We start from the raw sequence: 27,032 nt of genomic DNA, 5'->3' as shown, positions 1-27,032 counted from the left end.
CTCCATCCATTGCAGCTACTTGGGGAGCGAATCGTCGAATGAAAGATCTTCCTCTGTCTCTTCTCTGTGTATATCTGACTTTGCAATAAAAAAAATAAATCTTAAAAAAAAAAAAGTAAGGTCAGTGTGATGGCTCAATTGGCTAGTCCTTAGCCTAAAGCACAGCATCCCATGTGGGTACCAGTTCGTGTCCTGGCCTCTCCATTTCCCTTCCAGCTCCCTGGCTGTGGCCTGGGAAAGTAACAGAGGATGGCCCAAGCCTTGGGACACTGCACCTGTGGGAGACTCGAATGGGGCTCCTGGCCTCTGGCTTTGGATCAGCTCAGCTCTGGCTGTTGTAGCCATTTTGGCAGTGAACCAGTGGATATGACAGCTATCTCTCTATTCCAATAAAAATCTTCAAAGTTGGTGGTTTTTCCTGTAGCCTGATGTGTATCTTGGGGTAGGGGGAGGGACAGGAACACTCCCAGAGGCCGAATGGGGACCACAGAGGAGCCATGGGGGTCCTAGGATGGCTTTGGCGGCAGGAAGACACAGGAGGCACCTGCTCAGAGCAGCATTTCCCAGTTTATTGGAAGTGGTTGCTTTGCAAGAGCATCTCTGCCAACCCCGTCACAGGAAGGAGGCCCACGACAGTGGCCAGACCTCCCTGGCCGAGCAGCAGTCAGCAGAGCAGAGATATGGGCGGCCAGGGAGCCCCCCCCAAGCATGCTGATACCCCAAGTCCAGGCCCATGGCCAAGCGCCGTGCGCGTCTGTCGGCCACTGCAGCAGAACATGCAGTGCCCCCGGGGAGTGGGGCGAGCTGCCCAGGGCTGCGCAGGTCCAGTCTGCACCTTGCTCGCTCAGATGGCCGACTGCTGTGCTGCACAGCTCGTGCCCGCCCCACCTTGGGCCAGGCCTCCTGTGGCTGCTGACCCCGGACATAGAACACAGGACAGCACGGGATGCAAATGTCATCTACACAGCTCTTCCTCTTCATAAAAAAATATTTATTAGTTTAAACATTGATTTTAAAAAATCCATCACGTTAAAAACAACACAACACATAGACCCTTAACAGATCTGTCTCAGGCCTGAGCCTGTGGAGGCTGGAGCGGCTAGGGGACCCTTGGTTTCCAGGTGTTGGCTAGTAACAGGCTCTGTGGTGCCTTCTAAGAGCTGGGTGGGGCAGCACCCTGAGTGGTGGGCCTGAGCCGGGCTGGGCAGACTCCTGATGGCCAGGGACTGGCCGGTCCCCTGAGGGGAGGGAGCCCAGCTGTATCCTCCTGCTCATCCCAGCCCCACAGAGGTGGGCAGTGAGCAGAGGCTCCAGGATTGGCTGAGAACCCTGACCCTCAACCCCCTCTCTGATAAGGACTGTGGGTGGGCGGAGGTCACAGCACCCGGGGACCTATGTGAGGGTCTGGGGTTTCTCTCCCATGAGGAAGCAGCAAACACAAGGGGATCGGTCAGGGACGGCCAAAGGCCAAGTCTGGAAAAGTCAGGAGTGTCCAGCAGGCAGGGGTCCCAGGAGGCAGAAGGCAGGGCACGGGCAGAGGACACATGGCCCTGACTGCTCCAGGGTGCTGGGTTGCCGCACGGTCAGTAGGTGTGAGCAGCTCGTGGCACTGAGGGGGTCTCACTCCGAGGACAGGCAGTTAGCAGCAGAAAGGTGGGGTGGCCCCCCGGCCAGCTTAGGGGGAGGTCAGCAGGAGTGCCGGGGCACAGGAAGTATAGGCAGGACCCGAGTACAAGGTGCACCAGGAAGTGTAGGCAGGCCTCAAAACCAGGGACCCCAGGGCACAGGGCCAGGGAGCAGGCAGGGGTTGTGGGAGGGCCACTCCCCCAACATAGCACCTGGGCCAGGCCTCCCACAGCACCTAGCTGGCAGGGCCCTGGGGCAGTGAATGACCTGACTGCTACGGGCGATGGCAGTGCCACCTGGGGTGACTCAAGGAGTCCCTTGGATGGCCAGCACGCCCCCAGCCCCAGGACCCCTCCCAGCACCTGCTTCTCCATCCAAAAGGACTGAATGGTTTCTGGTCTGAGGCTGGAGCCCTGGGGATGCCATCTGCAGCCTGGCCCCAGCCCTGAGTAGGACAACCTAGCACACACTAGGCAGCAGGTACCCTAGCACAGCCAACCCAAGTCCTTGTCTGGCCCCGTGGAGGGGCTGGGGGGCCCCGGTGAGTCACCATCCTTGTCCCTGAGCAGTGTGTCCTCAGGCGCCAGGCCCATGTGGCCCTTCCACTTGGTCGCATCCTCATCCTCATCCTCGCCCAGCTCCTCAGCCTCCCCCCGTGGGTCATCGGGGTCCTCCAGGTAAGGCCCATCACCCGCAAACAACGCCTCCGGGGAGCCCTCCCCGCCACCGTGGTCCCGCGGTCCTGCCATGCTGTGGCCAGCACAGTCAGCGCACACACCATGACGCCGCGAGCCGTGCTTGATGCCCACGCTGGCTGCGGACATGAACACGCGGCTGCACACCTTGCACACGTACTTCTTGTCCTTGCTGTGCACCTGGGGGTTGGGGGGAGAGCCATGTGTGGGACGGGGGGAGCCTGCGTAAGGCGAGCGGTTGTGCAGGATATGGGGTGGGGGGTCCTGTGTGGGAAGGGTGTTCAGGTCCAGGCGGGGCCATGGAAATCCACAGGCAGTGCCAGCAGTGACAAGCAGGAAGGCCAGGTTCACAAGGGCACCAGATTCCTCAATGGACTCCAACCCCAGGCTTGAGGTCCAAGGGAGCCATAGGAGCTGCCAGTCCCACTTGGCCACGTCCACATGGCAGGATGGGGGAACAGGCACTCCAGGTGCACTGCACCCTGCCAGCAGGGAGGCTTTGGGACTTGGTTATGTCCCAACCTGGCCCGGCCCCCTAGGGATGCAGGCTCTGCTGGGCTGGCCTTGGTCACGCTGCAGCCAAGCCTGGTGCTTAATGGTCCCATCCCCCTCAGGCACCTGCTCCTCTTGGGGGTGTGCCAGGAACCATGCTCAAAGGGAGGTGGAGGGACTGGCCCTGCCCTCCATCTGCGTCCCCTGTTCACTAGGCTGAGTGATGGACAGACCCCTCTGTCCTGGCAAGGGGCCACCAGGTCCCTTGAGGGTTGGCTGTTGAATCAACTCTGGCCAGCAAGGCCCTCCCATGAAATATAATCCTTCTCCCGCTGGACTTCCCGCCCCTCCCATGCTCACCACAGACCAAGAGCAGCCCAGGCACCTTGTGGAGTCCAAAGGCACCAGGGCCAGGTGGGTGGGACACCCTGGTCAGCAGCAAGAGGAGTTAGGCTGAACACCCAGGCCCTTACTGCTAAAGACCATATGGCCCATCCAGGGTAGAGGTCACCTGCTGGTCCACCGAGGCAGGCAGGGAAGGGGCACTGCAACCCCCTCCCACCCTAGGTTGTCAGTCTGTCCATGCAGCCTGAAGGATGGTCAGGAAAGGACCCTGAAAGGACACTTGGCAGGCACACTCCACTTCATTTCTCAGGGCATGGCCTCCTTTAGGACCCTCCATGAGGACCCCTGACCTCTTGTCTCCCCACAGCTCTGCCAAGCCCCCACACCTTGAGTACCATACGAGACCCTGCACCCCCTCGCCGTGTCCTGGGTCCCAGACACTGACCTCCCTTGGTGGCAAACCCGACCCAGGGCTCCGTCTACCCACTTAGCTCCCACTCTGCCCGCTGGGCTGGCCTTTGGGCTGGGCCCTGGCAGAGCAGGACATGAGGACCCAGCAAAGCAGTGGCTGAGGCCTGGCTGGTGACCCAAGGCCAAGCTGACCACCCGCGCCCGGCTCACCAGCGTGTGCCGCTTCATGTGTTCACGCCGCGTGAACTTCTTGCCACAGATCTCACAGGGGTAGGGCCGCTCGCCAGTGTGGGACCGCATGTGGCGCTTGAGGATGCATTGGTGCATGGCCGAGAAGCTGCAGTATGGGCACTTGAACTTCTTCCTGATGACTGCGAACTCGTTCACTGCAGGCAGAAACCGGGTCAGTGGGCAGGCAAGGCTGGCCATCCCCCCACCACCCTACCCACAGCCCAACTGCAGGCGGCCCCCTTGGGTGTCTGGACAGATCCACGCCACCTCCACCAGCTGATTGGCGCTTGAGCCACAGCCCTCACTAGCATCTCCATGATGCTGGACAAGCCATTAGATGGCTCTATAGACATGGACAGCCATCCATGGGAACCTCCCAAAAGGCGAGCAGGGCCACCAGGACAAGGTATGGTGAGGGGTGACAGCAACCAGTCCCTGCCTCCCAGCCCGGATGCAATGTAGGCCTTCCCTACAGACACACAAGCCCTGGCCTGCAGCCCGGTGCGAGGAACATGCAGTGCTATGATTTTAACCTGAAGTTCCTGGTGCTTCCTGCACCACCAGCCACCCCTCAGAGACCCATGTCCTGTGTCCTGGCTATAACCATCGCCCCCAGGTCAGGGAGGAATGGATCCCTGAGCCCCACCAAGGACACCAAGACAGAGCTCCAGGATCCTGACCAGCCCTAGCTGTTGCAGACTTTGGTCTCTGCCTTTCAGATTGAGTGAAATAATTAAAATGAAATAACCTTGAGAGATCTGTCTCCATGGTACAGGTGCAGGTGTGCTCCAGCCAGGGGAGCTCTCAGAACCCCCCAAGCAACTTCTGGCCCTCCTGCCACTGGTGCCCATGTATGTGAGAGCATAGCCACACCACCGTGTGTCCAGTACATGCTGGCCTCAGACACACAGCCCTGTAGCCCATCTGGGCCAGGCCATGCCTTGTACCCAGCACCACTACAACCTTGAAGCCCACAGCCCATGATCATCACCCCGTTGGTCCCCTCACTACACAAAGCCATGGGCACACTAGAGACTTCATGTGCCTGACCAGTAGGACCCAGCTTGGACCACTGCAGAAGGTGCACCCCACTCACCCCCCAGGACCCATGTGTCAGCACCAGCACCCTCCCCACACCCTGGCCAGGCCCTGGCGCCTGGACTCAGGAATGGAGGGAAGTGACGATGACTCAAGCTGTGGGCCCAGTCTGGGCCAGCACCACCAAGATGGGCCCGGCTTCCCTGACACTCCACTAATGTGTGAGACAGGGATACAGCTTCCCTGCCATCAGTCACTCCCCTGAACCCACAGCAGCCGGGGCTGTGGCAGTCCTGGCCTCTCGAGTGGGACACAGGAGCCCAGAACCCAGAACTATCACCACTCCCTGTGACCCAACCCTGGGGCTCCAATAAAGAACACAAGCTTCTTCACTGAGTCCTACTCCAGGCCACCACCTGCCCAGTGACACTGACTGGGCCACCAACGGCAACCAGAACAAGAACGGCAACGGGGCATTCACTGAAGGCATGGTTCTCTGCTTTCTTTCCTTTCCCTGTCCACAGACACCAACCGAGGGCAAATCCTGCACCTTCTGCGGCAGGTATGGGAAGGGAGGTGACAGATTCCAGGGGACAGTGACAGATTTATGTGGCAGGAATTCAAAACTGAGGGAGGAAAGTGATCAACACTTTCCACAGTATGGCCAGCTCACACAGGCCTTCCCTTTCCCAGGCTTTTTCTGTCCCCTTGTCTTAGGCCCAGATCTCCAGAATGACTGTCCTCTGAGGGGAGTTGGTCTCATTGGGCTGCTGTGGCCACACTGAGGAGCCCCACAACACCACCCTCTGGTAGGCTGATGGCACACCAGCCAGCCTGTCCAGATCTGTGTCTAGGGCTGGTCACAGATGGGCTTTTGCCCGCTGCCCACACAGCTGCCCACTTGTGGGGCCAAGCCTGGATCCAGCATTGGTCCCACACAGGCTGTTGTCCCCAGCACCTTCCATCTCAGCTTTCACTCCAGCCACAGTGCCTCAGGGAGGCTCACAAGTCCCTCAGGGAGGCCTACATGGTCCCTCAGGGAGGCCCACATGTTCCTCAGGGAGCCCCACACAGCCCTCAGAGAGGCTCACACGGTCCCTCAGGGAGGTTTACAAGGTCCCTCAAGCAGGCCCACAGGGTCAGGGTCCTGGCTTCTCTATCCAGCCCACTTCCTGTCCCATAACCCAACTTGAGCAAGGAGGAATTGGGGACCCGTGGCTCACTCCCCAACATGTGGTTCTGTTTCTGACTTCAGCTTTGACACATGTCCTTTGCCAGCTGCCATGTGGTCCTCATCGGCTGATGGGAAGACACAAGGTTTAGGAAGACATGAATGACTACGGCCAAAACAGCTACGTGTGCTATCCACAGCAAGGTCCCTGCTCCAGCTTCTGCCCTGGCCTCTGGTCAGTGAGCCTGGGATCCACATCACGGCGGCCTTGACCCCTGCATGTGACACCCATGTGCAGCCCCTGGCACGCCTCAGCTGTTGAGGTATTTGGGACTGGGGAATTTGTCTCTGATTCAGACAAACAAACAAAAAAAAGAAAAAGAAACCAGCACTAAAATGAACTCCAAGCCTCAACACTTCAGGCAAACATTCAGGGCAGCTAAGGTGTGGCCAAGCAGATCAAGCCACTGCCTGCCTAGCCGCTCCAGACCCAGCTCCCTGCAATGGCTTGTGCAACCAGCTGAGGATGGCCAGAGGCTTCAGGCCCTATACCCACAAGAGAAACTTGGAGTTCCTGGCTCCCTGGCAGCCCCAGGCACTACAGTCATACAACAGTCATCTGGGAGTGAACCAGCAGATGGAAGATTCTGTTATAACCTTTGGCTTTCAAAAAAAAAAAAAAAGAAAGAAAGAAACTTAAAACTATTTGAAGATGGGCCCGGCGTGGCAGACTAGCCACTAAAGTCCTCAGCTTGCACTCACTAAGATACTATATGGGCGCCAGCTCTAATCCTGGCAGCCCCATTTCCCATTCAGCTCCCTGCTTGTGACCTGGGAAAGCAATCAACGATGGCCCAAAGCCTGGGGACCTTGCACCCACATGGGAGACCCAGAAGAGGCTGATTCCTGGGTTTGGATCAGCTCAGTTCTAGCCATTGCAGCCACTTGGAGAGTGGACAGAGGATCTTCCTCTCTGCATATCTGACCTTGCAATAAAAATAAATAAATCCTTAAAAAAAAAAAGCTACTTGAAGATAAACTACCTCAATGCACAATGCAGCAGAAGACAGGAAGGCTTCTGGGGATCCCCGTGTATTGGGGGACGCTGCTGGGCATGAGGGTGGGGCCATATCTCCTTGCAGATGCTACCACATACCTCTCATGCTGACGCCATCACAACTAACTCTGTCACAAGTGCCACTGGTGCCTTCACAGCTGGACTACCTCTTGGTGTCCCACAGAGCCTTCCCACAGCCACTCCCTCTATCCAGTGAGACATGGTGCTCCTGGAACTCACAGCCTGGGCCAGGAGCCCTCAGACGCACCAAGGCAGGGACACTGTCCCCAGACAGCTGATGTCCACACGAGAAGCCCCCCACTCTCCAGAAATGCCCACTGGTGCCGGATGTCCGAGGCAGGTGTCCTGGGCCATGACCCATGGCAACACTGCTCTGCTGCCTGCTTTGTTCCCATGGGCAGTATAGTCCTTGACCCCTAAAGTCACTTCTCCAGTATCAGATTGTGGCCACGAAGATAAGCCTTGGGGCAGGCGCAAGTGCACAGCACCAGCCCCAGGCAGGCAGGGCGGCACTGCCTACTCCCAGGGTACCTGCCTCTGCAAAGCCATGGCCAGTACTGTCTCTGCCTCCTGGCCCCTGTAACCACCCGCTCCCAAAGGCATGCCCTGGGGGCAGCACAGTCAGTGGCTTCCCACTACCCAAGCAGGAAACAAGGCCAGGCTCCCAGCTCCTGGAAGCTCCTGATAGCTGGGCAAGTTCTGGCTTCAACCTGCCCGCCTTGGTCACATGGACATGTGGGGAGGGAACCAGCCCCCCGACAAGCTTTGTCTCTTCAGTATTTGTTTAAAGATGGGCACCATGACCATGATGGGTTCTAAGGGCAAGACAGCAAGGCTTGTAAGATGTGCTCGGCCAATGTCGCCCAGCATGTGGCTTTGACCTCTCCAGAGCCGGACTCTAGTCAAGGTCCCTGAAACAGAGACCCTACGTGATCCAGTCAGGATGCACCTGTCACCTGAAAGTGACCATTGGCCCACCACCTGGGCACTGAGACCTGGTGGGATCACCATAGCTGCAGCACCCCACCAGCCTGCTCCTCACCGCCACCCCTCGCCATCTGCTTCCACACACCCTGACGTCTCCCATGCCAGGCAGCCGGCCACACCAGAGCTGGCCAAGCTGCAGGCACAAGTATATGTCCAGGGTGGGGACAAGGCACCAGGGGAGCTTCTTGCTGTCTCCATGGGGGTCCTCCTGGGGCTCCTCTGCTGATTGTAGCACCAAGGGTTGCGGGCAGGCAAGGCCAAGCTGCCCCAGAGCAGGGCCCAGAGACCTCAGCCCCAGGGTGCCCCACACACCCCGGCCACCAGCTCCCGGAGCGGTATCACGAAGGGCACTGCCCTGCATGCAGGTCCCAGGAGTGGACCTAGGAGAGGACAAAGAGAGGTTATACAGCGCCAGGAGCTGAAAGCCAAACGAGATTCATGGTACCCCCACTGTTGCCAGGCACTCACCAGGCTCCCCGTGATGGGGCTACAGGGTCAGCCCCTCAGTGGCCACCTGGAACGGAAGGTGGTTGTGAATTCTCAGCAAACAGCGCCATAGCTGCCACCATGTCATCCAGGCACGGGGTGTGTGGCGCACTGTGCCATCGGCGACTCAGCTCTAATGAGCTGCCTTCTGGAGGCCCCGCGAGGAAGGCCCTGCAGCTCCCAGGGCCAGGACTGGCTGACCATGGCCACGATGCTCAGTGCCAGGGCCTGGAGATGAGCACACGCCTTCACATTATGAAAAATGTTCCTCAAAGTGCAGAGGGCACAGCGGGTACACAAAGCACAGCGCCAGCATCCCATGTGGACACCTGCTGGAATCACAGTTACTCCACTTCCAGTCTGGCTTTCTGCTGCTGGCCTGGGACAGCGGCAGAGAATGACCTAAGTCCCTGGGCCTCTGCAACCCATGTGGGAGACCCAGACAGAGCTCCTGGCTTCAAGCCTGAATCAGCCCTGGCTGTGTGGCCACTGGGGAAGTGAACCAGTGAAGATCCTTTTTGACGCTTTCAAATACTTTTTTTAAAAAAGAAGTTCAGAGAAGTACTTTAAAAATAGAAAACAGTGCAACCAGTGCTACACACAGCCAGGGGAGTGGCCCCCACAGCTGCACACCTAGCTCACTGAGGAGACCCTAGGGCCTGGCTGGCAATGTGGAGCCAGGTGTGCTGGCACAGCAGCCGCACTCCCATCTCCCCTGGGCTCTGCTCATCCAGTCCTGGAAGCCACTTGAGGCTGAGGGTGGCAGGAGGCTGGAGGCTTTTACTGCCTCACCATCCCCAGGAGAGTGCAAGCCCTGAGGACAGGGACCCAGCAGCCTCCAGCCTCCACGATGCATCCTGGTGGTGTGGGATGTGGGGGCCAGCCCAGTTCCAAGTGTGGCAGCTGATGTTCCAGGCACGTTCCTATGCCCTTTAGTGGGAAACGGCTCCAATCTCAGAATGAACGGGAATCAAGCTGAGGGCGTGCTTCATTGGGAATAGTCCTTCAGAGAAACGTGGGCGTAGCTGCACACAGCGAGATTGGAGGAATGAGCAGGAGCTGTCTGAAACCTGGGGCAGGCTGGCACACACCTAGAGACAGCTACAGCTTGACTGGCCCGGCCACCTCACATCCAGACCCAGCTGGCCCAGCCACCTTGTACCACAGCTTAATGTGTCACTCTGCTCCATCTTGCTGCCCCGTGAGCGGGTCACTCCCATCTGTCACATGCAGTCAGTCATTCAGGTTGTTCTATTCCCAGGCCCGTGAGGGAACCACCACAGGAGTCCTCGATGGCTCAGCTTGGAGCCCAACCCACATGGGAAGCGTATCTGGTCGCTGAGTGATTCACTGACAACTAACAAGCAGCTGCCAATCAGCTGCTGGAAAAGCAAGTTAGGCCAAGTCACAAGGAAGCCCTCTGTCTTCTTGGGAAGAAGTTGGCCATCTTGAGTTTAGTGGCCCACGATGTGGTGGAACAGGAAATCACTCCTGCTTTTGTAGAACATTCCAGAAGCATCCACAAAGGTTCTCCACTCAATGAACACAGCACAAGCCCCAGGCCCTGACGCCCCACACAGAGCTGGGTGGTGTGGGGGAGGGCCCCAAGGCCACACAGCCAAACCCGTGTGCATGAGGCCAGTGTTGGCTTCCACATCACAAACCATACATCCCATATCTGGAACAGAAGGTCAAGGCCAGCCCAAGCTCTGGTAAGCCTGCCCTGGCCTCACAAAGGGCCCTGGTAACAGAGGCCAGTGTGGCCTTTCACTCCCACTTCATTGCATTACTCTGTGCCCCTCACCCCTGCAGACTTGCCACAGACCCTTTCAGCGCCACGAGCAGCATGGTGTGGAACACCACACTGGACACCTCAAGTAAGATGCAGTTGCCAGGCCCTATGTGGTCGTTGGTCCCACGTGCCCTTTGGACAGGCCCCCTGCCTAGGCGGTGCGGCGCGGAGAGGAGATCGGCGCACACACCCTCCAGCCCAGCAAGACAACCCAACTTCAGGGAGGAGGCCCGTGCTCTCCCCAGCCGCCCATGCCCACACTTACACGACAGTGAGTGTGCGCCCTTAGGCAGATACTCCAGCAGCAGTGTGCCATCGTCACCCAGCGCCTCTGCCTTGAGGGACAGCAGGCTGTTCTTGCTCATGAGCGCTGCGCGCAGGTTGGCCACAGCCGCTGCCTGCTGTAGCACCTCATCCTTCTCAGCCAGGGCGACGCCCAGAAAGCCCGCCTCTCCTTCCATTAGGGTATCTTCCGCCCTGTCCCCGCGGCCCTCGGAGCCGCTGGCTTCAGCTGCCGCCAGCTCAGCACCTGGGGTGGGAGAAGGCACATCAGCCAGAGCCGCTGCCACTGGGGGTGGGAGTACCCACCCACCAGATGCCCCATGGCAGCAGCTGTTCCCACGCCAGACCCACAGACGGGCCATCCTCCTTGGTCACAAGTCAAAGACCTGCTCCCAGGCCAGAGCAGACCCCTTCCAACTCAGAGAAGACCCAGGACCCCCTTGTCAGAACACATCTGGGATTTCTCCAGCCACCTCTCTAGGTCAGAGCAGATCCTCCCAGAGTCAGACAATGACCCAGGTGTCAGGGTTAATGTGGCAGTTCTCCCCAGGCTAGCAGGGCTCTCAGACCTGGCCATGGACTCCAGGACAGGACAGTGGGACCTCAGGCAGCAAGATAAACTGGACTTGACCAAAAGTCAGACCGTGTGGCCCCTAAGGACTTGGTCAACCATGGAGGACTCTTGCATGGTCACTCCACCAAGGTCATGCCGGAATGGAAGGATAATGCAGGTAGGAGTGGGTGTGTAGAGCCCACACCAGGCAAACCCAGGTTTTCTAGGGGTATCTGAGCATATGGCAAGGGGCCCGCATACAGCACTCAGGCCCTGGTCCAGTTGCAGGAAGTGAGCCCTCACCCGTGGCAGAGACCACCTGTCAGACTAAACTCCAAAAACCTCAGGGGAGCCAGCTCTGCACCAGGGTGCGACAGCAGCGGCCCTCCTACTAATGCACTTGCGGAGCCGGCCCGAGGGCTCAGGCCCCTGCCCCCACAGGGAGACCTGGGGAAGCACCTGGCTCATGGCTGCGGCCCAGTCCAGCCCCGGTCATTCTAGGCATTTGAAGATTGAACCAGGGCCCGGCGGTGTGGCCTAGCGGCTAAGGTCCCATATGGGCGCCAGTTCTAATCCTGGCAGCTCCACTTCCCATCCAGCTCCCTGCTTGTGGCCTGGGAAAGCAGTCGAGGACGGCCCAAAGCCTTGGGACCCTGCACACGCGTGGGAGACCCAGAAGAGGTTCCTGGTTCCTGGCTCTGGATCGGCGCAGCACCGGCCATTGTGGTCACTTGGGGAGTGAATCATCGGACCCTCTCAGGGTCACCACTCATCTCACTCTCCCCTCAGGATCACTGCTGATCTCACTCTCTACTCAGGGTTACCACTGACTTCAGTTTTCCCGCTAGGGTCAGTGCTGGCTTCATCAGCTCCCCAATCTGGTTCTGCGAAGCCACTGAGTTAAGATAAGCCAGGCTGCAGGGGGACACCCAGTGAGGGACACTAGGGAAGGGCACGTCCCTGGGGAGAGGACTAGGTAAGCCCAGGACCTGCGTCCAGCATCCCTGGGGTCTAGGGGGACCGCCCTGCGCAATTTGGGAGCAGAAAGCCCTCCCATGGGAAAAGTCTCTAATGAGAGCACAAGTACCCCAAAAGGGACTAGAAATCCAGGGGAGGCCGAGACTGGGTGCAGCAGGCACAGCACCCCCTTCTCACCACCCAAGACCATACCTCCACTAACACATGAGTCTGCACTGCCACACATGCCCACATGCTGTAGTCCCTGCAGCAGGCACAGCACCCACGCACCAGTCCGCATCCCTACGAGCCCCCAACCCCTGCAGGACCCTCACCCTCACAAGAACCCACACCTCCATACCAGCCTGCAGCCTTGAGGCCCCAGCTCTGTAGCCCTCAGTGGAGGTGGCTCATGGTTGCCTTGGCAACAATAGAAACAAAAGTACACAGCCCTACTCACTTGTTGGATCCTAAACCACCTCTGCTCTGAACAGCACCTCGACTCCCAGGCCACAGCTTGACGGGTGGCCCTGGTCAGCCGTGGTAACCTTACAATCTGCCCTTGGAACTTAAGGGCACGTGACCATCCCAGAGTCTCAGCAGCACCCCAACTTCTGGGACCAATTCCTCCCAACTCAGAAACCTGATTTCATGCCATCAGACCTACAATGGGGGGGGGGCAGATGAAGGTCTGAGTGGGAGAGGCACAGACCCGCCCCTGGGAGTGCAGAACACACACCTCACCCCACCACTATAGGAAGGGGTTGGGATAAGAGAAGCCTGGGGATTCAGTGGAGGGGAGCCATTGTGGAACTGGAGGAGAGGCACAAGACCCCACCAGGAGACTATTTGAAGTCTGGGGCTGGCCCTGAGGCCCAGTGCTGCACCCCCTATTGGGTGGGTCCTGGCCCCTTGAATGGGATCTAGCTCGCTGTCCAAGCATCCTGGATGTGGTAGGTCATGTCTGAGAACTCACTTGCTGGTCCCTGGCTTCAGCTGGCCCAGCCCTGGCTGCTGAGGTCATCGGAGGATGGAATCAGCAGAATGGAGACTCCCCAGCCCCCGCCCTGTTCCCTCTCTGTCTGCAGGTCTCTCCCTTGCAGGTCCCTCCTCCATCCACCCATTTTACCACAAAGACAGGAGCCATGTGTACCATGTTAGCTCTGATCCTAAGGGGATTCGCCCTGCCAGACCCTGCTGGGCCACTTCGACTCCCAGCCAAGAAGGGAGGAACAGGTATTCCCCTCAAGAACCCCTGGAGTTGTGGGGGGTCCCAGCACAGGCACATGTTTGGCCGTTGGCCTCTCCCAGAATGTAGTCGGAGAAAGGCACCTGCCTGTCACTCCCAGGGGCTCAGTGCTGGTTCAGAGTCATTTCATTGTCCACCATCTACAATGCAGGCAGGCACGGGGGACCCAGTCCATGGCCCTGCCAGGTGACAGCAGCTGGTAGGTGCAGCTGCAGCTCCTGCACCTGCCTCTGGCACTGGCACTTGCGCCTCCCCAGGGGCTGCTTCACAGCACTGCTTGTCTCACATCCACACACGCATACGCACATCCACATGCATGCACACGCGTGGCCCCCGTCTCCCTCTGCTTCTCCACAGCGAGGAAGCATGCACCCTGGAGATCTCCTCAGCAAGAACACACAGAGTCAAAGCCTCCAGGTCTGCTGACCTTCCCATCGGCCAGCGTGAGCCCCACTCCTGCCTGGACATGCCCCCTCAGGCAGGCGCGAGGCTTACTTGAGCCCCGGCCACCAAAGGGCCATGTGGTGGTGGGGAGGAAGGACGGCGGTGGGGAGCCTGTGGGGCCATCGTCCTCCTCTGCTGGCTGCGTGATGTGCCGCACGGTGTCCTTGTTCTTGCGGTTCTTCCTGCGCCCAGCGGCCCCCAGCTCAGGGAAGGTGCCCTGAAGTGTGCCTGCCCTGCAGGGTGGCGGCGACGGCTGCTCCTCCTTGACGTGCAGGGACCCGCAGCCTGTGTCGCCCGGCCACAGTGGTTGTGCGGGCGTGTCCTCCAAGCCGTTGGCTTTGGACTCAGGCTCATCCCTCCCATAGCTGCCGCTGCTGCCGCTGCCGCCGCCCTCATGGCAGCTGGCGATGGCTGAGTCCCCGGAGGAACCTGCGGGGCTGGTTCGCCGGGCCAGCCAGGGCGAGATGCTCCTGCCAGCCATGACGGCTGAAAGCAGGGCATCAGCACCACCGCTCACTGGGCCGCCATCCTCCAAGTCGGCCAGCTCATCTGAGGCGTCGGCCTTGATGCTAATGTCCAATGCGGCCTTGATGAACTCGTGGCAGGCCTGCACAATGTCAGTCATCTGCAGGAAGCTGGCAGCCGACATGACCTCAATGACGTTCCTGCTGGTGAGGGCCAGGTGGGCTGAGTACATGAAGTCAATGATGGCCTTGAAGCCCTGGGCCGTGACGATGTCCAGGTGGGTGACCGTGGCCTGCTCCGACGTCTTCTGCACCTGGCAGAAAAGCGTCTTGAAGTAGCGGCTGCTGCCCAGCAGCACGTTGCGGTGTGCCCTGAAGACCTTACCCTCCACCACCACACAGGCGTCACACAGTACCCCACGCTGCCGCTGCTCATCCAACTCCCGAAGAAGGTGCCGGTAGTGGGACGCGATTTCCATATCTCCCTCTCGCGGTCCACCCGCGGGCCTTGCGGCTGCCTCTTCTACAAAGCCTGGTCGGGGAGAAGGACAGTGTCAGGCAACGCAGTGGCCCAGGGAAGGGGTAGAAGACTGGTGGGGGAGGACAGCCTCAGGTGGGCAGGGAGCTGAGGGAGAGGTCAGTGTCAGGCGGGGCCCTCACCATCTTGCTGAAGGGTCCTGGCAGGAGTGGTACCCAGCGGGCAGCAGGCCCAGGGCCTGCCTTGTGCAAGAACAGAGGTGGGCGGAGACAGGAAGGAAGGTCTGACTGACTCCAGCTGAGCCAAAAGCACAATCCCAGACACACCCACTGAGCCCAGCGCAGGGCAATAGACCTCCTCGCCCAAAATGAAAACCAGACTGCTAGGGACTGACAGGGGGCTGCTACCTGTGACATCCGCACCCCACATGGACACCAGCTTGTGTCCCAGCTGTTCCACGTCTGCTCCAGCTCCCTGTTTGTGGATGGCCCAAAGGCTGGAGCCTCTGTACCTGTGTGGAGACCCAGATGGAGCTCCTGGTTCCTGGCTTCTGTCTGGCCCCAGCCCCAGCCACTGCAGCCATTTGGGGCATGAACCAGTAGATGGAGGACTCCTCTCTCTCTCCTCCCTCTCAGAGTAACTGCCTTTCAGATTTGAGACAACAAGTCTTTAGAAAAAGAAACCAAGCAAAGTACCCACACCAACCCCACAGAGCAAGACAGACTCACAGCAAAGCCTGAAGCTGAGCTCAGACCAGCTGCCAAAGGAGGGTCTATGGGCCGCTTCTCATCCCTGGAGGGAACAGTAGGGGCCAGCCTTCCCTGGCACCTCAACAGGACACAGGAAACAGTGTTGTGGGGCTGGACCACCAAGCCTGGCACTGTCCCACTCAGCCCCACCCAGCATCAGCACAGCCATGCTGGTCGAAGGCTTCCCTGTGGTAGAAGAGAGCGTGTGTGGCAGTCCCTGAACTAGTCTGGCTGTCTGGCCTGAGTGCTCCAGGACATCGGCTGTCTTAGGGAGGAACAGCAGGGAGGGCCGCACACACGCCCATCAGCGCCTGGGACCTCGGATGCAGCAGGCGGCGCTGCCTGCTCAGATTCACCCAGGGCTAGGAGGGCATGGTAGGCACCCGGCCCAGCCCACTCCCCACCAGAACAGAGGCTCCAAACATCAGGGGCTTCCCAGGTCCTGGCCCCGGGGAGCTCCTGGCTCCTGTCCAGCACAGCCTGGTCGTCACAGGCACATGGGGAGTGGACAGCAGGATGGCCTCTCTGTCACTCACTCTGTGGGTCTGAACCTTATACCTCACCAATTGTTTATTTTTAGAAAGATTTACTTACTTACTTCAAAGGCAGAGCTACAGAGAGATCTGCCATCTGCAGGCTCACTCCCCAAATGGCTACTACGGCCAGAACTGAGCCAGGAGCTTCATCTGGGTCTCCCTCAAGGCTGCAGAGGCTCAAGCACGGGGCCGTCCTCTACTGCTTTCCCAAGTTATTAGCAGGGAGCTGGAATGGAAGTGGAGCAGCCTGAACTTGAAATGGTGGTCTTACGGTATGCTGACACCACAGGCGGAGGCTTAACGGCTTTGCCATGGCCCCACCAACTGTTCTCAATGAGAGTTCATAGGTGCTGTTGTTGCCCCCATGCCCGTCACACCCACGTACTCCTCTGGCCACACCAGAGTGAGGGCCAGTGTCGTGGTTTGACAGGATAACAGCCCACCACCACCACCCTCAGAGCACGGCTCTACACATTGGGTCTTGTACCCCTCAGGGAGACCAGATGCAGCTCCCCACACCAGCCTTGGCACAATGGTCACGCCCTGGAAAACAATCAATGGGCCTTAGCAGTCACAGGACAGACCTCAGGGCACAGAGGACACAGGAGGGACCTCAGGGCACAGCGGACACAGGAGGGACCCCAGGGCACAGAGGACACAGGACAGACCTCAGGGCACAGCGGACACAGGACGGACCTCAGGGCACAGCGGACACAGGAAGGACCTCAGGGCACAGCGGACACAGGAGGGACCCCAGGACACAGCGGACACAGGAGGGACCCCAGGGCACAGAGGACACAGGAGGGACCCCAGGGCACAGCGGGCACAGGAGGGACCCCAGGGCACAGAGGACACAGGAGGGACCTCAGGGCACAGCGGACACAGGACGGACCCCAGGGCACAGAGGACACAGGAGGGACCCCAGGGCACAGCGGACACAGGAGGGACCCCAGGGCACAGCGGAGACAGGAGGGACCTCAGGACACAGCGGACACAGGAGGGACCCCAGGGCACAGAGGACACAGGAGGGACCTCAGGGCACAGTGGACACAGGACGGACCCCAGGGCACAGAGGACACAGGAGGGACCTCAGGGCACAGCGGACACAGGAGGGACCCCAGGGCACAGAGGACACAGGAGGGACCCCAGGGCACAGCGGACACAGGAGGGACCCCAGGGCACAGCGGACACAGGAGGGACCTCAGGGCACAGCGGACACAGGACGGACCCCAGGGCACAGAGGACACAGGAGGGACCTCAGGGCACAGCGGACACAGGAGGGACCCCAGGGCACAGCGGACACAGGACGGACCCCAGGGCACAGCGGACACAGGAGGGACCTCAGGGCACAGCGGACAGGAGGGACCTCAGGGCACAGTGGACACAGGCAGGGGCTGTGTCCCAGCACTGCTGCTCTCCAGTAGTGGCGGGGGCAGGGTGGTCACTCAAGTCCACTGTTCAGCTAGGGACAGTTTTTTGTGGCAACTACAGCTCAGTATGTGGATCAGAATCATTTTCATGAAAAACCTGCTCAGTCACAGCCCTTGCTGCCCAAGAGCAGTGCCCAGGGAAGAAGCAGGAGGGACCTCCATGCCCACAGGACCTAACACTGACCCCCACTACCACCACCCAGGCACCCCTTTGCAGCTCAGATGAGGCTGGCATGGACCCTCTTCCCAGATGGGGCAACCACACCTCCCAGACACAGTGAGCAGCTCCCCTCCCACTCGCCCACAGGTGTGGGGTCCTCTGGGCAGGAGATAGGCAGCCCTGACCCAACTGCATCCTGTGGGTGCCCCAGCACAAGGTGAGGCCACAGCGCAGCTGCCCACAGAGGCAAGGCCCAGCCGCCCCTCTCTCAGTTCCTCCACCCCCAGCCTCCTCCCATTTCCCTCTCCACCCAACACAGAGACCACAAGGGCCACTTCCCCTTTTCAAGCCCCAACCTAGGCCTTCTCAGCAGGAGACAGACAGTGACAAGACAGGGAGCGTCTGATGATACGCATGCTTGGCCACTTGTACAACCGGGGACACACGTGACCATGACGACATGCATGACCGGGACACATGCGCCCCTGAGGTTACATGTTCCTGCTGTTGCCAAAAGCAGAGGGTGAAGCATCCCCTTTGCACCAGGAAAGGTCCAGACCCCTGCCCCTCGGTGCTGGACGGCCCAAAGGTGGACAAAGCTACCAGGACCTTTCCACACTGAACCTGCAACAAGGAACCCGAGTGCGTCACCTGAAACAGGAGTCAGCAGGCTGGCATGCATTCCCTCACACAGAGGTGGAGTGCCGGGGCCCACAGTGTCTCAGCGGCAGCCACACCAACATCCCAACTGCCCTGGAAGTGGGCTCCCTGAAGGTCCAGGAAAGCCAAAGTGAGGCCAGGAGGGGTGGGTCTTGGACACATGAGCACGCTGGATGGAGCTCCTGCCTCCTGGCTTTGGTCTGGCACCAGTGGCTGTGGACATGTGGGAGCAACGAGAGGATGGACGGCCTGTGTCCCCCTCTGCTTTCACACAGAGAGTCTGCTCAAACCCAAGGCAGCAGCAGGGACCATCTCTAGCACATGGCCAGGCTGCAACACCTCAGCACTTGATGCTGACAAGCTGCTTACACAGGCTTGCTTCCTGCCGTGAGCAACACACAGAGCATGTGGGCAGCACACAGAGCCAGCAGGGTTGGGTGAATGGGCAGTCCTGGGCTTGAGGTGGACATGGCTTCTGTCCCAGCTATGGAGTTCCCATAGAGGCTGGGCTCCTGCCCCCATGTGGCAGGTGGGCCCACCTAGCCTGGCCCAGCTGTGTGGGCACCTGCAACAGGAGCCAGCAGGCGGGTGCACTCTCTCTCATATGCAGACGTCTTTCTTCAAATGAAAATGCCACAATTCCTGGGAATGGGCAGGGCCAGCAGGAGCTGAGAGGGCACGGCTTGGAGTCTGAGTGACCCCCAGGACCAGGCTCACCAGAGCACAGGCTCGGGCTGGCCTCACGGTGCTGTAGGTCGAGCTGTGGTCTGGAAGCCAGCGGCCCATGTTTAGCACTGCCCAGAGCCCTGGCTGCTCCACCTGCAATCCAGCTGATGCTATGGAACACCCACATGAAGACCTGGAGGAGGGGCCCGGCGGCGTGGCCTAGCGGCTAAGGTCCTCACCTTGAACGCCCCGGGATCCCATATGGGCGCCGGTTCTAATCCCGGCAGCTCCACTTCCCATCCAGCTCCCTGCTTGTGGCCTGGGAAAGCAGGAGAGGACGGCCCAAAGCTTTGGGACCCTGCACCCGCGTGGGAGACCTGGAAGAGGTTCCTGGTTCCCGGCATCGGATCGGCGCGTACCGGCCCATTGCGGCTCACTTGGGGAGTGAAACATCGGATGGAAGATCTTCCTCTCTGTCTCTCCTCCTCTCTGTATATCCGGCTTTCCAATAACAATAAAATCTTAAAAAAAAAGTTAGGCTTCAAATATCAGCCAAGTTAGCAATCTTTTTGTAAAAATAAATAATAAAAATTTAAAAATACGAAACTCTTACTAATAAGAAAACATTACATGCAGGTGAAATTTCACATCCAGTTTGCTCAGAAAAAAGGAGAAGCATATATAAGATCAGTTCACATTTTTAGAAAACACTAAATGAGAAGCAATAACACTTAGGGAATTGTATTTCTGTCACAGGGGCCAGCACCACGGTGCAGCCAGAAAGCTCCGTCTGTGTCACCCACAACCCGTATGGGTGCCCCAATTCCAGGTCCACTCCTGCACCCATGAGGGAGACCTGAAGAAGTTCCTGGCTCCTGGCTTCAGCCTGGCCCTGGCCTGGCCATTGCAGCCACCGGAGAGCAATTCAAAGGAGGCACAATTTCTCTTTTTTCTCTCGTTGTAATTTTCTCTATGAAATAAACTTTGAAACAAAATTCTTAAAATGCCCCTTTAATTCATGAATAGGGGTTCTGAAAAGTTTTAAATGAAACTTTAAGAGTCAAGAATAATTTAGAAAATGCCCCCTCAGCAAGACACATGTATCTTTGAAATGCCCAAAAATCTAGTAAGATCTTGAAAGTGTGACACAGCATGGCCGCACCTGAGAGCACTTGGGGGACCCAGGACTGCCCTGTCTCAGCCCACAGAGGAGGGGGAGGACACAGCTAGGCACACAGGACACACTGGGCACACTCACAGGAGGGACACAGGACACAGCTGGGCACACACACAGCTAGGACACAGGAGGGACCATGGCCTCAGCAGGACCTCGAGGGACACAATTTCATCAGCCTCAGCTGGGGCCTGATGCCAGCTCCGCTCTTAGCCGCCCTGTGCCTCCCACCAGGCATCAGGGTCCCAGTGCCACTCCCTAGTCCAGCTTCCTGCTAACAGGCCTCTGCTACCTTGCTGTCCAGTTGCAGGCTGGGGCCGCAGTCCTGCCTCAGCTGTCGTGGGATGTGAGAGCACTCGGGCTCAGACAAGGAGCAGTCCATGGCTTCCCTGCAGCCGAGCGGAGTGTTCCCCAGCTCCCTGTGTGCAAACCCCTCAGTGTGTACTTCCTAAACATGTGTCAGGAAGACAGGGGTGTGAGAGCACACGCGTCCATCCACTGGGGCGCTCTCCAAGTGCCCCTGCAGCCAGGGCTGGGCCAGGTCCCAGGAGGCTTCCCAGGAACTGCCCACCTGAACCTCGGGGCCAGGGAAACAGAAGCTACTTCCACAGGGCCCTGGGGTGGCCCCAGGCAGCTTGCACTGCTCCTGGGTGCAGATGGGTCCCCTCAGACCACCACCCAGCTAGCATGAACCTGAACAAGAAAACGGCTTCTATCTAGGAGCGACTTCGCCAGTCCAAACCCCACACCAACATCAGCCAGGCCCAGTCAACAGCTCCATCCAAAGACCCTTGTGGGCACAAGGGCCAAGTGCACCCCTGGAGGAAGCTGCAGTCAGCAAAGCTGGGACTGAGCCGGGACGCCTCATCTGTACTTCCACAGACACACCCAGTGCCCCCGTTTCCCTACGAGCCCATTACAGCATTTGCTGCTGAGGGAAAGCAGGAGAGCAGGTGTGACCGGGCACAGGTGGGTTCTCTCCCTGCTCACCTGCAAGCCCTCCACTCAGGCCCAGCAACACCCACTCTTGCTCAAGGTCCTTGCTCACTGCTGCAGCCCTGGATGGCTGGACGTTCCAATTCACAGGCACTGCCAAGGTCGCAGGGGCCCGACAGCAGGATGCTCAGACACTTGGCAAGATGTGTCAGGCAACTGCAGTGCCCAGAGACCCATCCTGGTGGTCCTAACCAGACATCCTCAAGCGTGACTATAGCATGAAATGAAAAATTGGCACCCAGGAAGAGGGTTCCCCGGGCTCCCATCTACCCTCTCCACCCACGTCTCCAGCAAGTTTCACCACAGCAAAGGTGGCAGAAAAGGAGGGCCAGGAGCCAGCACTTTGGCATACTGGTTAGGCCCCTACCTACCATGCTGACATCCCATATGGGCACTGGTTTAAGTCCTGGCTACTCCACTCTGACTCAGCTCCCTGCTAAAGGCCTGGGAAAGCAGCGGAAGATGGCTCAGACTTGAGCCCCTGCGCCCACAGGGGAGACCTGGAAGGAGCTCCTGGCTTCAGCCTGGCCCAAGCCAGGGCTCTGTGGCCATCCAAAGAACAAACCAGTGGATGGAAGATTCTTTGTGTTTCTGCCTGCCTCTCCCTCTTGTCACAGCACAACTGGTTCAGCCTCCACTGCAGACCCCAGCGCTCAATATCTCAGTACCAGCTTCACCATAATGTGCACCCTACGGACAGCAGGTGACGGGTCCAGCACCCACACATTGAAGCTTCTGACTGAACCCAGGCAGCTGGGGAGTGAACCAGCAGATGAAAAGTGTGTGTTTCTTTCTCCCTTTCCTTGCCGCTCAGCCTTTGAAGGGCAGAGGACAGAGGAAGCTCTTCTCTCTGCTGGTTCACTCCCTGAAGCCCAACAATGGCCAGAGCTGGGCCAGGCTGACTCCAGGAGCTCTAGCCAAGTCTCCTACATGGGCAGGGCACAAGCACTTGGGTCTCCTCCACGGTTTTCCCAGGCCACCCACAGGAAGCTGCAGCTGGGATTCAGCCAGGACACAGGCAGGTGTCCGGGGCAGCTGGGTGGCTGCAGTCAACATCCACAGGACCTCCCCCAGGCCCTTAGAGAGAAGCCCGCACAGCTGTCCGCACACACGGTCTCGTCTTCAGCACAGATGAAGGGAAAGAGGAGCAAATAAAACATCCTAAAACACACCCAGATCCTACACAAGCAGCAACCCCAAACCTGAACACAGGCGCTAACCGCGGTCGCTCACTCACATGGGTGTGCAGCCAGGCGCTAACCGCGGTCACTCACTCACATGGGTGTGCAGCCAGGCACTAACCACGGTCACTCACTCACATGGGTGTGCAGCCAGGCACTAACCACGGTCACTCACTCACATGGGTGTGCAGCCAGGCGCTAACCACGGTCACTCACATGTGTGTGCAGCCAGGTGCTAACCACGGTCGCTCACTCACATGGGTGTGCAGCCAGGTGCTAACCCCACTCACTCAGGGTTTCATGCTGGCCTCAAGGGGAAATGCATTTCAGTACACACTGCAGGAGCCTCCAGGATACGCTGCTCTCTCTCTTTCCTGCATGCTCCGTGGAAACTAGAGTGTGTGGATGCCAAGGGTCCAGGCTGCCCTGCTTCAAAAAGGAAGCCAGGCCGACACTAGGCGCCCTGGGCACTGGGTGGGGCAAGAAGATGACCTGTCAGGGGGGTCTTCAGAACAGCCAGTGGACTGGAGTGTGGATGCCAGAAACGCAGCGGGGAGGGAGCCCTTTTTACACCATGCATGAAGACTGGGGCCCCCACACTGCTCCCTGGGCCCTGGGGGGTTTCTCACCGCCTTTATCTTCATACTGCTGCAGGTGCTCCCCTGTGACCAACCCACCATGAAAGCTCTCGACAGCACCCAGAAACCCTCCCGAAAGAAGCAGGCCCAAGGGTCTCCCCAGCTGGCCTGCAAAGCTAACCTGTACAAGCCCCGCAGCCCCACAGGCCATTCACAGTGACCCTGAGCCCAAGGGAGCGCTGCCCCGGGGTCCCAGGCTGGTGCCTACTCAGGCCCATGTCACAAATGCCTGTCAGTCCTCCCCACTCCAAGCACAGCCAGGGCACATCCCCACACCAGCAGCCCACTAAAGCCCACCCAGCACCTGCAGAGAGAAGGACCTGGAAACCAGAGCCAAGTTCATGGCCAGGGCACAGGAAATAATGTCACAGGGGTGGCCTGGGTCTGGCCACACTGAGGAGACCCTGGCCAGCCACTGGTTCTCAGTGTCCAGGCTAGTCAGGCCTGCTACATGGACACAAAGTGTCCCCTGGGGGGACCCAAGCTTTCATCTCTGCCATACCCAGCTTGGAAAAAGGGGCTAAGTTGGAGCAGAAACCGGCCCGACCCTGACAGCGAGGCACCTGCAAGAGAGGCAGCAATTTCCAGAACTAACTCACCCAGCACCCAAGGCACCTGAGCAGGCAAAGTTGCCGCAGCGCCAAGAATTAGCTCAAGTTCATCAGCCAAAGACGCTGGTAAGTGGGTCTCCGCAGCCCTCAGAGGCCGGACTGGTGGCGCCTGAGACCCCACGCGGCTGCCCCAGAAACACAGGCCGCAGGGACACCTGGCCCAGTTCCCCACCAGCGCGGGAGGCTGGGTGGCCCGGTGGAAAGTTCCCAAACCCGCCCTGGTCAGTAACCTGGCTTCCACTGCGGGATGGGGTCCGAGCCCTTGCTCCACCTGCTGCTCAGCCACTCGCGCCACATGGGAAACTGAGGCAGGAGCCCTACGCCTGCTCCCTGTCTGCAATTTCTGGGCCGCTGCCAGCCGCAGGGAAGAGAACACCCGCGGTCGTCCCAGAAAGGAGGCGGCACCAGCTCCGGTCACGAAGAGCAGAGCTACAGGCCGCCCCGTCACGACGGGGGCACTGGGGCGTGACCTCACCCCCCTCATCAGCTCCGGGCAACCCACGCGGACCAATGCCGGCTTCTTCCGACACAGACCCTCTCGCCTCCACGGGGCTCACTGCCCCCAAAGTTTTTGGCTCCCGCAGCTGAGGCCACCGCCAAATGCAGCGCCGGGAAGGCCCGCGCAGCAGCGGAAAACGCCGCACCGGCTCGCCCCGCGCAAAGCCGGCCAGCCCCCGCCGCAAAGCCCTGGTGGGAGTGTCCGCCGCTGCAGCCTCGCGCGGGGCACAGGTGTTCACACTCCGCCGCGCTCCCCTAGAATCCTGGGGGATGGAGCCTCGTGCGCGCCGCTAAGGTGCAGGTTGTAGAGCAAGGGAAGCCGCGGAGCCCCGAAAACTTTCTTTTGTTTCTATTTCTCCGCTGTCCGCCTCCTGCCCATGACGGCGCGTCAGGCTGCGCCCCTGCTCTCCCCGCCGGGGTACGTGTCGGGCCCCCGCAAGCGGGTTTTGTGCGTGGCGTACACCACGCGCAGCAAGCCCCCAACCCTGGGGACAGAGCTGTCAGACCGGCCGCGCAGCCCCGGATCTCGGACGCGTCCGCTCTCCGGGAACAAAGACACGACTGGTGCTGGACCCCACGCGCCCCGTCTGCTCGGGGCGCTGGCGCCCGGGGCGGTCCGCAGGCAAGCAGATTCGGGGGTCCGCGCAGGCTCTGGGGAGACAATGACCCAGACGCTGGGCGCCTCCGCCTGCAGCACCCGCTCCGGGCAAAGTCGGCGCGGCTCGGCGGCGCGGGCGGGGGGCTCCGGACGCCCCCGGACCTCCTCCCCGGAGCCGGGCGTTGACGCAGCAGAAATTTCCAGCTGGAAAATCCCCTCGTGGAGGGCACGGGGGAGGGACCGTGCGGTGGGAAGTGCCGGCCGGAGCCCCCGCCGCCGCCCCGCGCCGCCTGGGCTGCGCGACCCTGCCGGGCCGGGGTCGCTGCTGCGGCCGCCACCGGGGCCCCCGGCGGGGCGCCCTCCACGGGGACGGGCGGCCGCCGGGCGCGGGGCGGGAGCGCGCAGGGCGGGCGGTGGCCCCGGCCCCTCCGGCCGCGCCGCGGGCCGCGCGGACAATGAGTGGCGCCGCTTACCTGGCACCCCATGGGGCGCGGGCAGCGGGCGCCGCGGGCGCCGCACCGGCGCGGGGGTGGCCGCGGCCGCTGGGCGAGCGCTGCGTCCGGCGGGTCCGAGCTGCGCCGCGCCTCGCCGCCCCCGCGCGTCCGTCCGTCCGTCCGTCAGGCCGGCGCGCGCCCCCGCGCCCGCTCCAACCCCGGCCCCGCGCGCGCGCGCCCCGCCCGTGGACCCCGACCCCGCCCCCGGCGCGCGCCCGGCCGCCGCTGATTGGCCCGCGCCGCCCCCGGCCGCGGCCGCCGCCCCGGCCCCGCCCCCGCTGTCCGGCACGGCGGGGCGGGAGGGGCCGCGCGGCGGCGGCGGCGGCGGCTGCGCTGCCCCCCCGGCCGGACAGCGGAAGTGCGGGTGCGCTCGCGGCGCATTGTGGGAAGCCCCCTCCCCCGGCTGGCACGCGGGGCGGCGGCTGGGGGTCCGGGGCCGCGCTCCCCGGTGCGCGCCGGGCGGCGGGGAGTCCCGACGGGAGGGGCGGCGGCCGGAGCCATGGTGCGCGCTGCGCGCCCGCCGCGCCGGTGCGCTGTGCGCATCCCGCAAACTTCGCTACTTCGCGCAGCTCGACCCGCGCACAGAGTCCCCAAAGATGCGCTCCGGGGCCCGGCACGGTAGCCTAGCGGCTGGAATCCTCGCCTTGCACGCGCCGGGATCCCATATGGTCGCCGGTTCTAATCCCGGCGGCCCCGCTTCCCATCCAGCTCCCTGCTGGTGGCCTGGGAAAGCAGTCGAGAACGACCCAAAGCCGTGGGACCCTGCACCTGTGTAGGTGACACGGAAGAGGCTCCTGGCTCCTGGCTTCGGATCGGCGCAGTTCCAGCTGTTGTGGCCACTTGGGAAGTGAATTATCGGACGGAAGATCTTTCCTCTCTGTATCTCCTCCTCTGTGTATATCTGACTTTCCAAGAGAAAAAGTATAATACGTCTTAAAAAAAACAGATGCGTTCCACGGCCACTGGCGCCTTTGGTCCGACAGTGCATCCCTGGAGTGCCCGTGGGGGGCCGTGGCGGGGCTTTGGGTCGAAAGTGCCCCGCGCACCCCCAACTGCAAGGCGCGCAGCTGCAGGCTAGGAGACCCCCACCTCAGCTGATTCTGGCAACGACCACGTCCGAGGCTGAAGCCCCAGGTGTCTGTGCTCTCCCAGTGACAGGTGATGGTGGGGCTGTGGAGCTGATGGGGGATCATCCTGCATCTCCCCACAGGGTGCCCGGCATTTTTCTCAGGAGGTGGGGTGGGGGTGCCCCTTCATATGTCCGGAGCACTTCCCAGGTGTCTGCGCCCGCAGTCCACCTCCAGCCCTGAGGTCCACATCCACTGCCCAGGGACAGTGTCCACCCTAAGGGTCATGCCTGAATGGAGAACAGGGAGAGCCACTTCCCAGAGCAGGTGGTGGTGCCCAGTTGCTGCCCAGGCCAGCTCACTTGTTAGGCAGATGGGTCCATCATGACCCTACTCCCTTGGGCAGCATGGAGGCGAGGCTGGTCAGTGGGGTCCTCCACACCCTTTGCCTTTTCCAGGCTTTAAGACAGCAGTGGCCACAGCAGAGCTAAGAGAGGAATCCCTGGCCACGTGTTTGGCCTCCTGTGACCCTCTGCCCACATCAGTGCCTGCTAGCCCCTATGCTCTCCTGAGGTAACATCAGCCTAGATCTAGAAGCCTGCTGGCGGGGGTGCTTGAGCTGGCACTGCACCCCAAGGAGAAACCCGCTGGCCGCCAGCCAGGTGGCTGTTTGTGGGTATGACTGACCCAGATCAGGGTGGAGCATATTTGTCCCTGCCACGTAAAATGGTCACCCTGGGAATTCGGCCCTGGGCACCTGTACAAGCCCCCTGCAAACCCAGGGGTTCTGGGGAA

The 27,032-nt window shown here is 60.4% G+C and overlaps 2 protein-coding genes across 2 annotated transcripts in view; one reads left to right on the top strand and one right to left on the bottom strand.

The window, feature by feature from the left end:
• Positions 1-813: 813 nt before the first annotated feature.
• On the bottom strand, positions 814-25,271 carry ZBTB46 (zinc finger and BTB domain containing 46). Its single transcript, XM_058679258.1, has 6 exons — positions 25,150-25,271; positions 15,187-15,290; positions 13,889-14,833; positions 10,618-10,881; positions 3,780-3,955; positions 814-2,501 (listed from the first exon to the last, which is right to left on the bottom strand). Exons 2-6 carry the CDS (start codon positions 15,206-15,208, stop codon positions 2,112-2,114), a joined length of 1,797 nt encoding a protein of 598 aa, XP_058535241.1. The 5' UTR covers positions 15,209-15,290; positions 25,150-25,271; the 3' UTR covers positions 814-2,111.
• DNAJC5 (DnaJ heat shock protein family (Hsp40) member C5) overlaps positions 3,764-27,032 on the top strand; it is a 77,343-nt gene continuing 54,074 nt past the window's right edge. Inside the window, exon 1 of the mRNA XM_058679265.1 lies at positions 3,764-3,773. The gene's annotated coding sequence lies outside the window, so the exon portion shown is untranslated. The remainder of the gene's footprint in view (positions 3,774-27,032) is intronic.

This window comes from Ochotona princeps, chromosome 22 (assembly GCF_030435755.1).
Source record: "Ochotona princeps isolate mOchPri1 chromosome 22, mOchPri1.hap1, whole genome shotgun sequence".
Lineage (NCBI taxonomy): Eukaryota > Metazoa > Chordata > Mammalia > Lagomorpha > Ochotonidae > Ochotona > Ochotona princeps.
The sequence above is the reverse complement of the archived record's forward strand: the minus strand, read 5'-3'. Positions and strand labels throughout refer to the sequence as shown.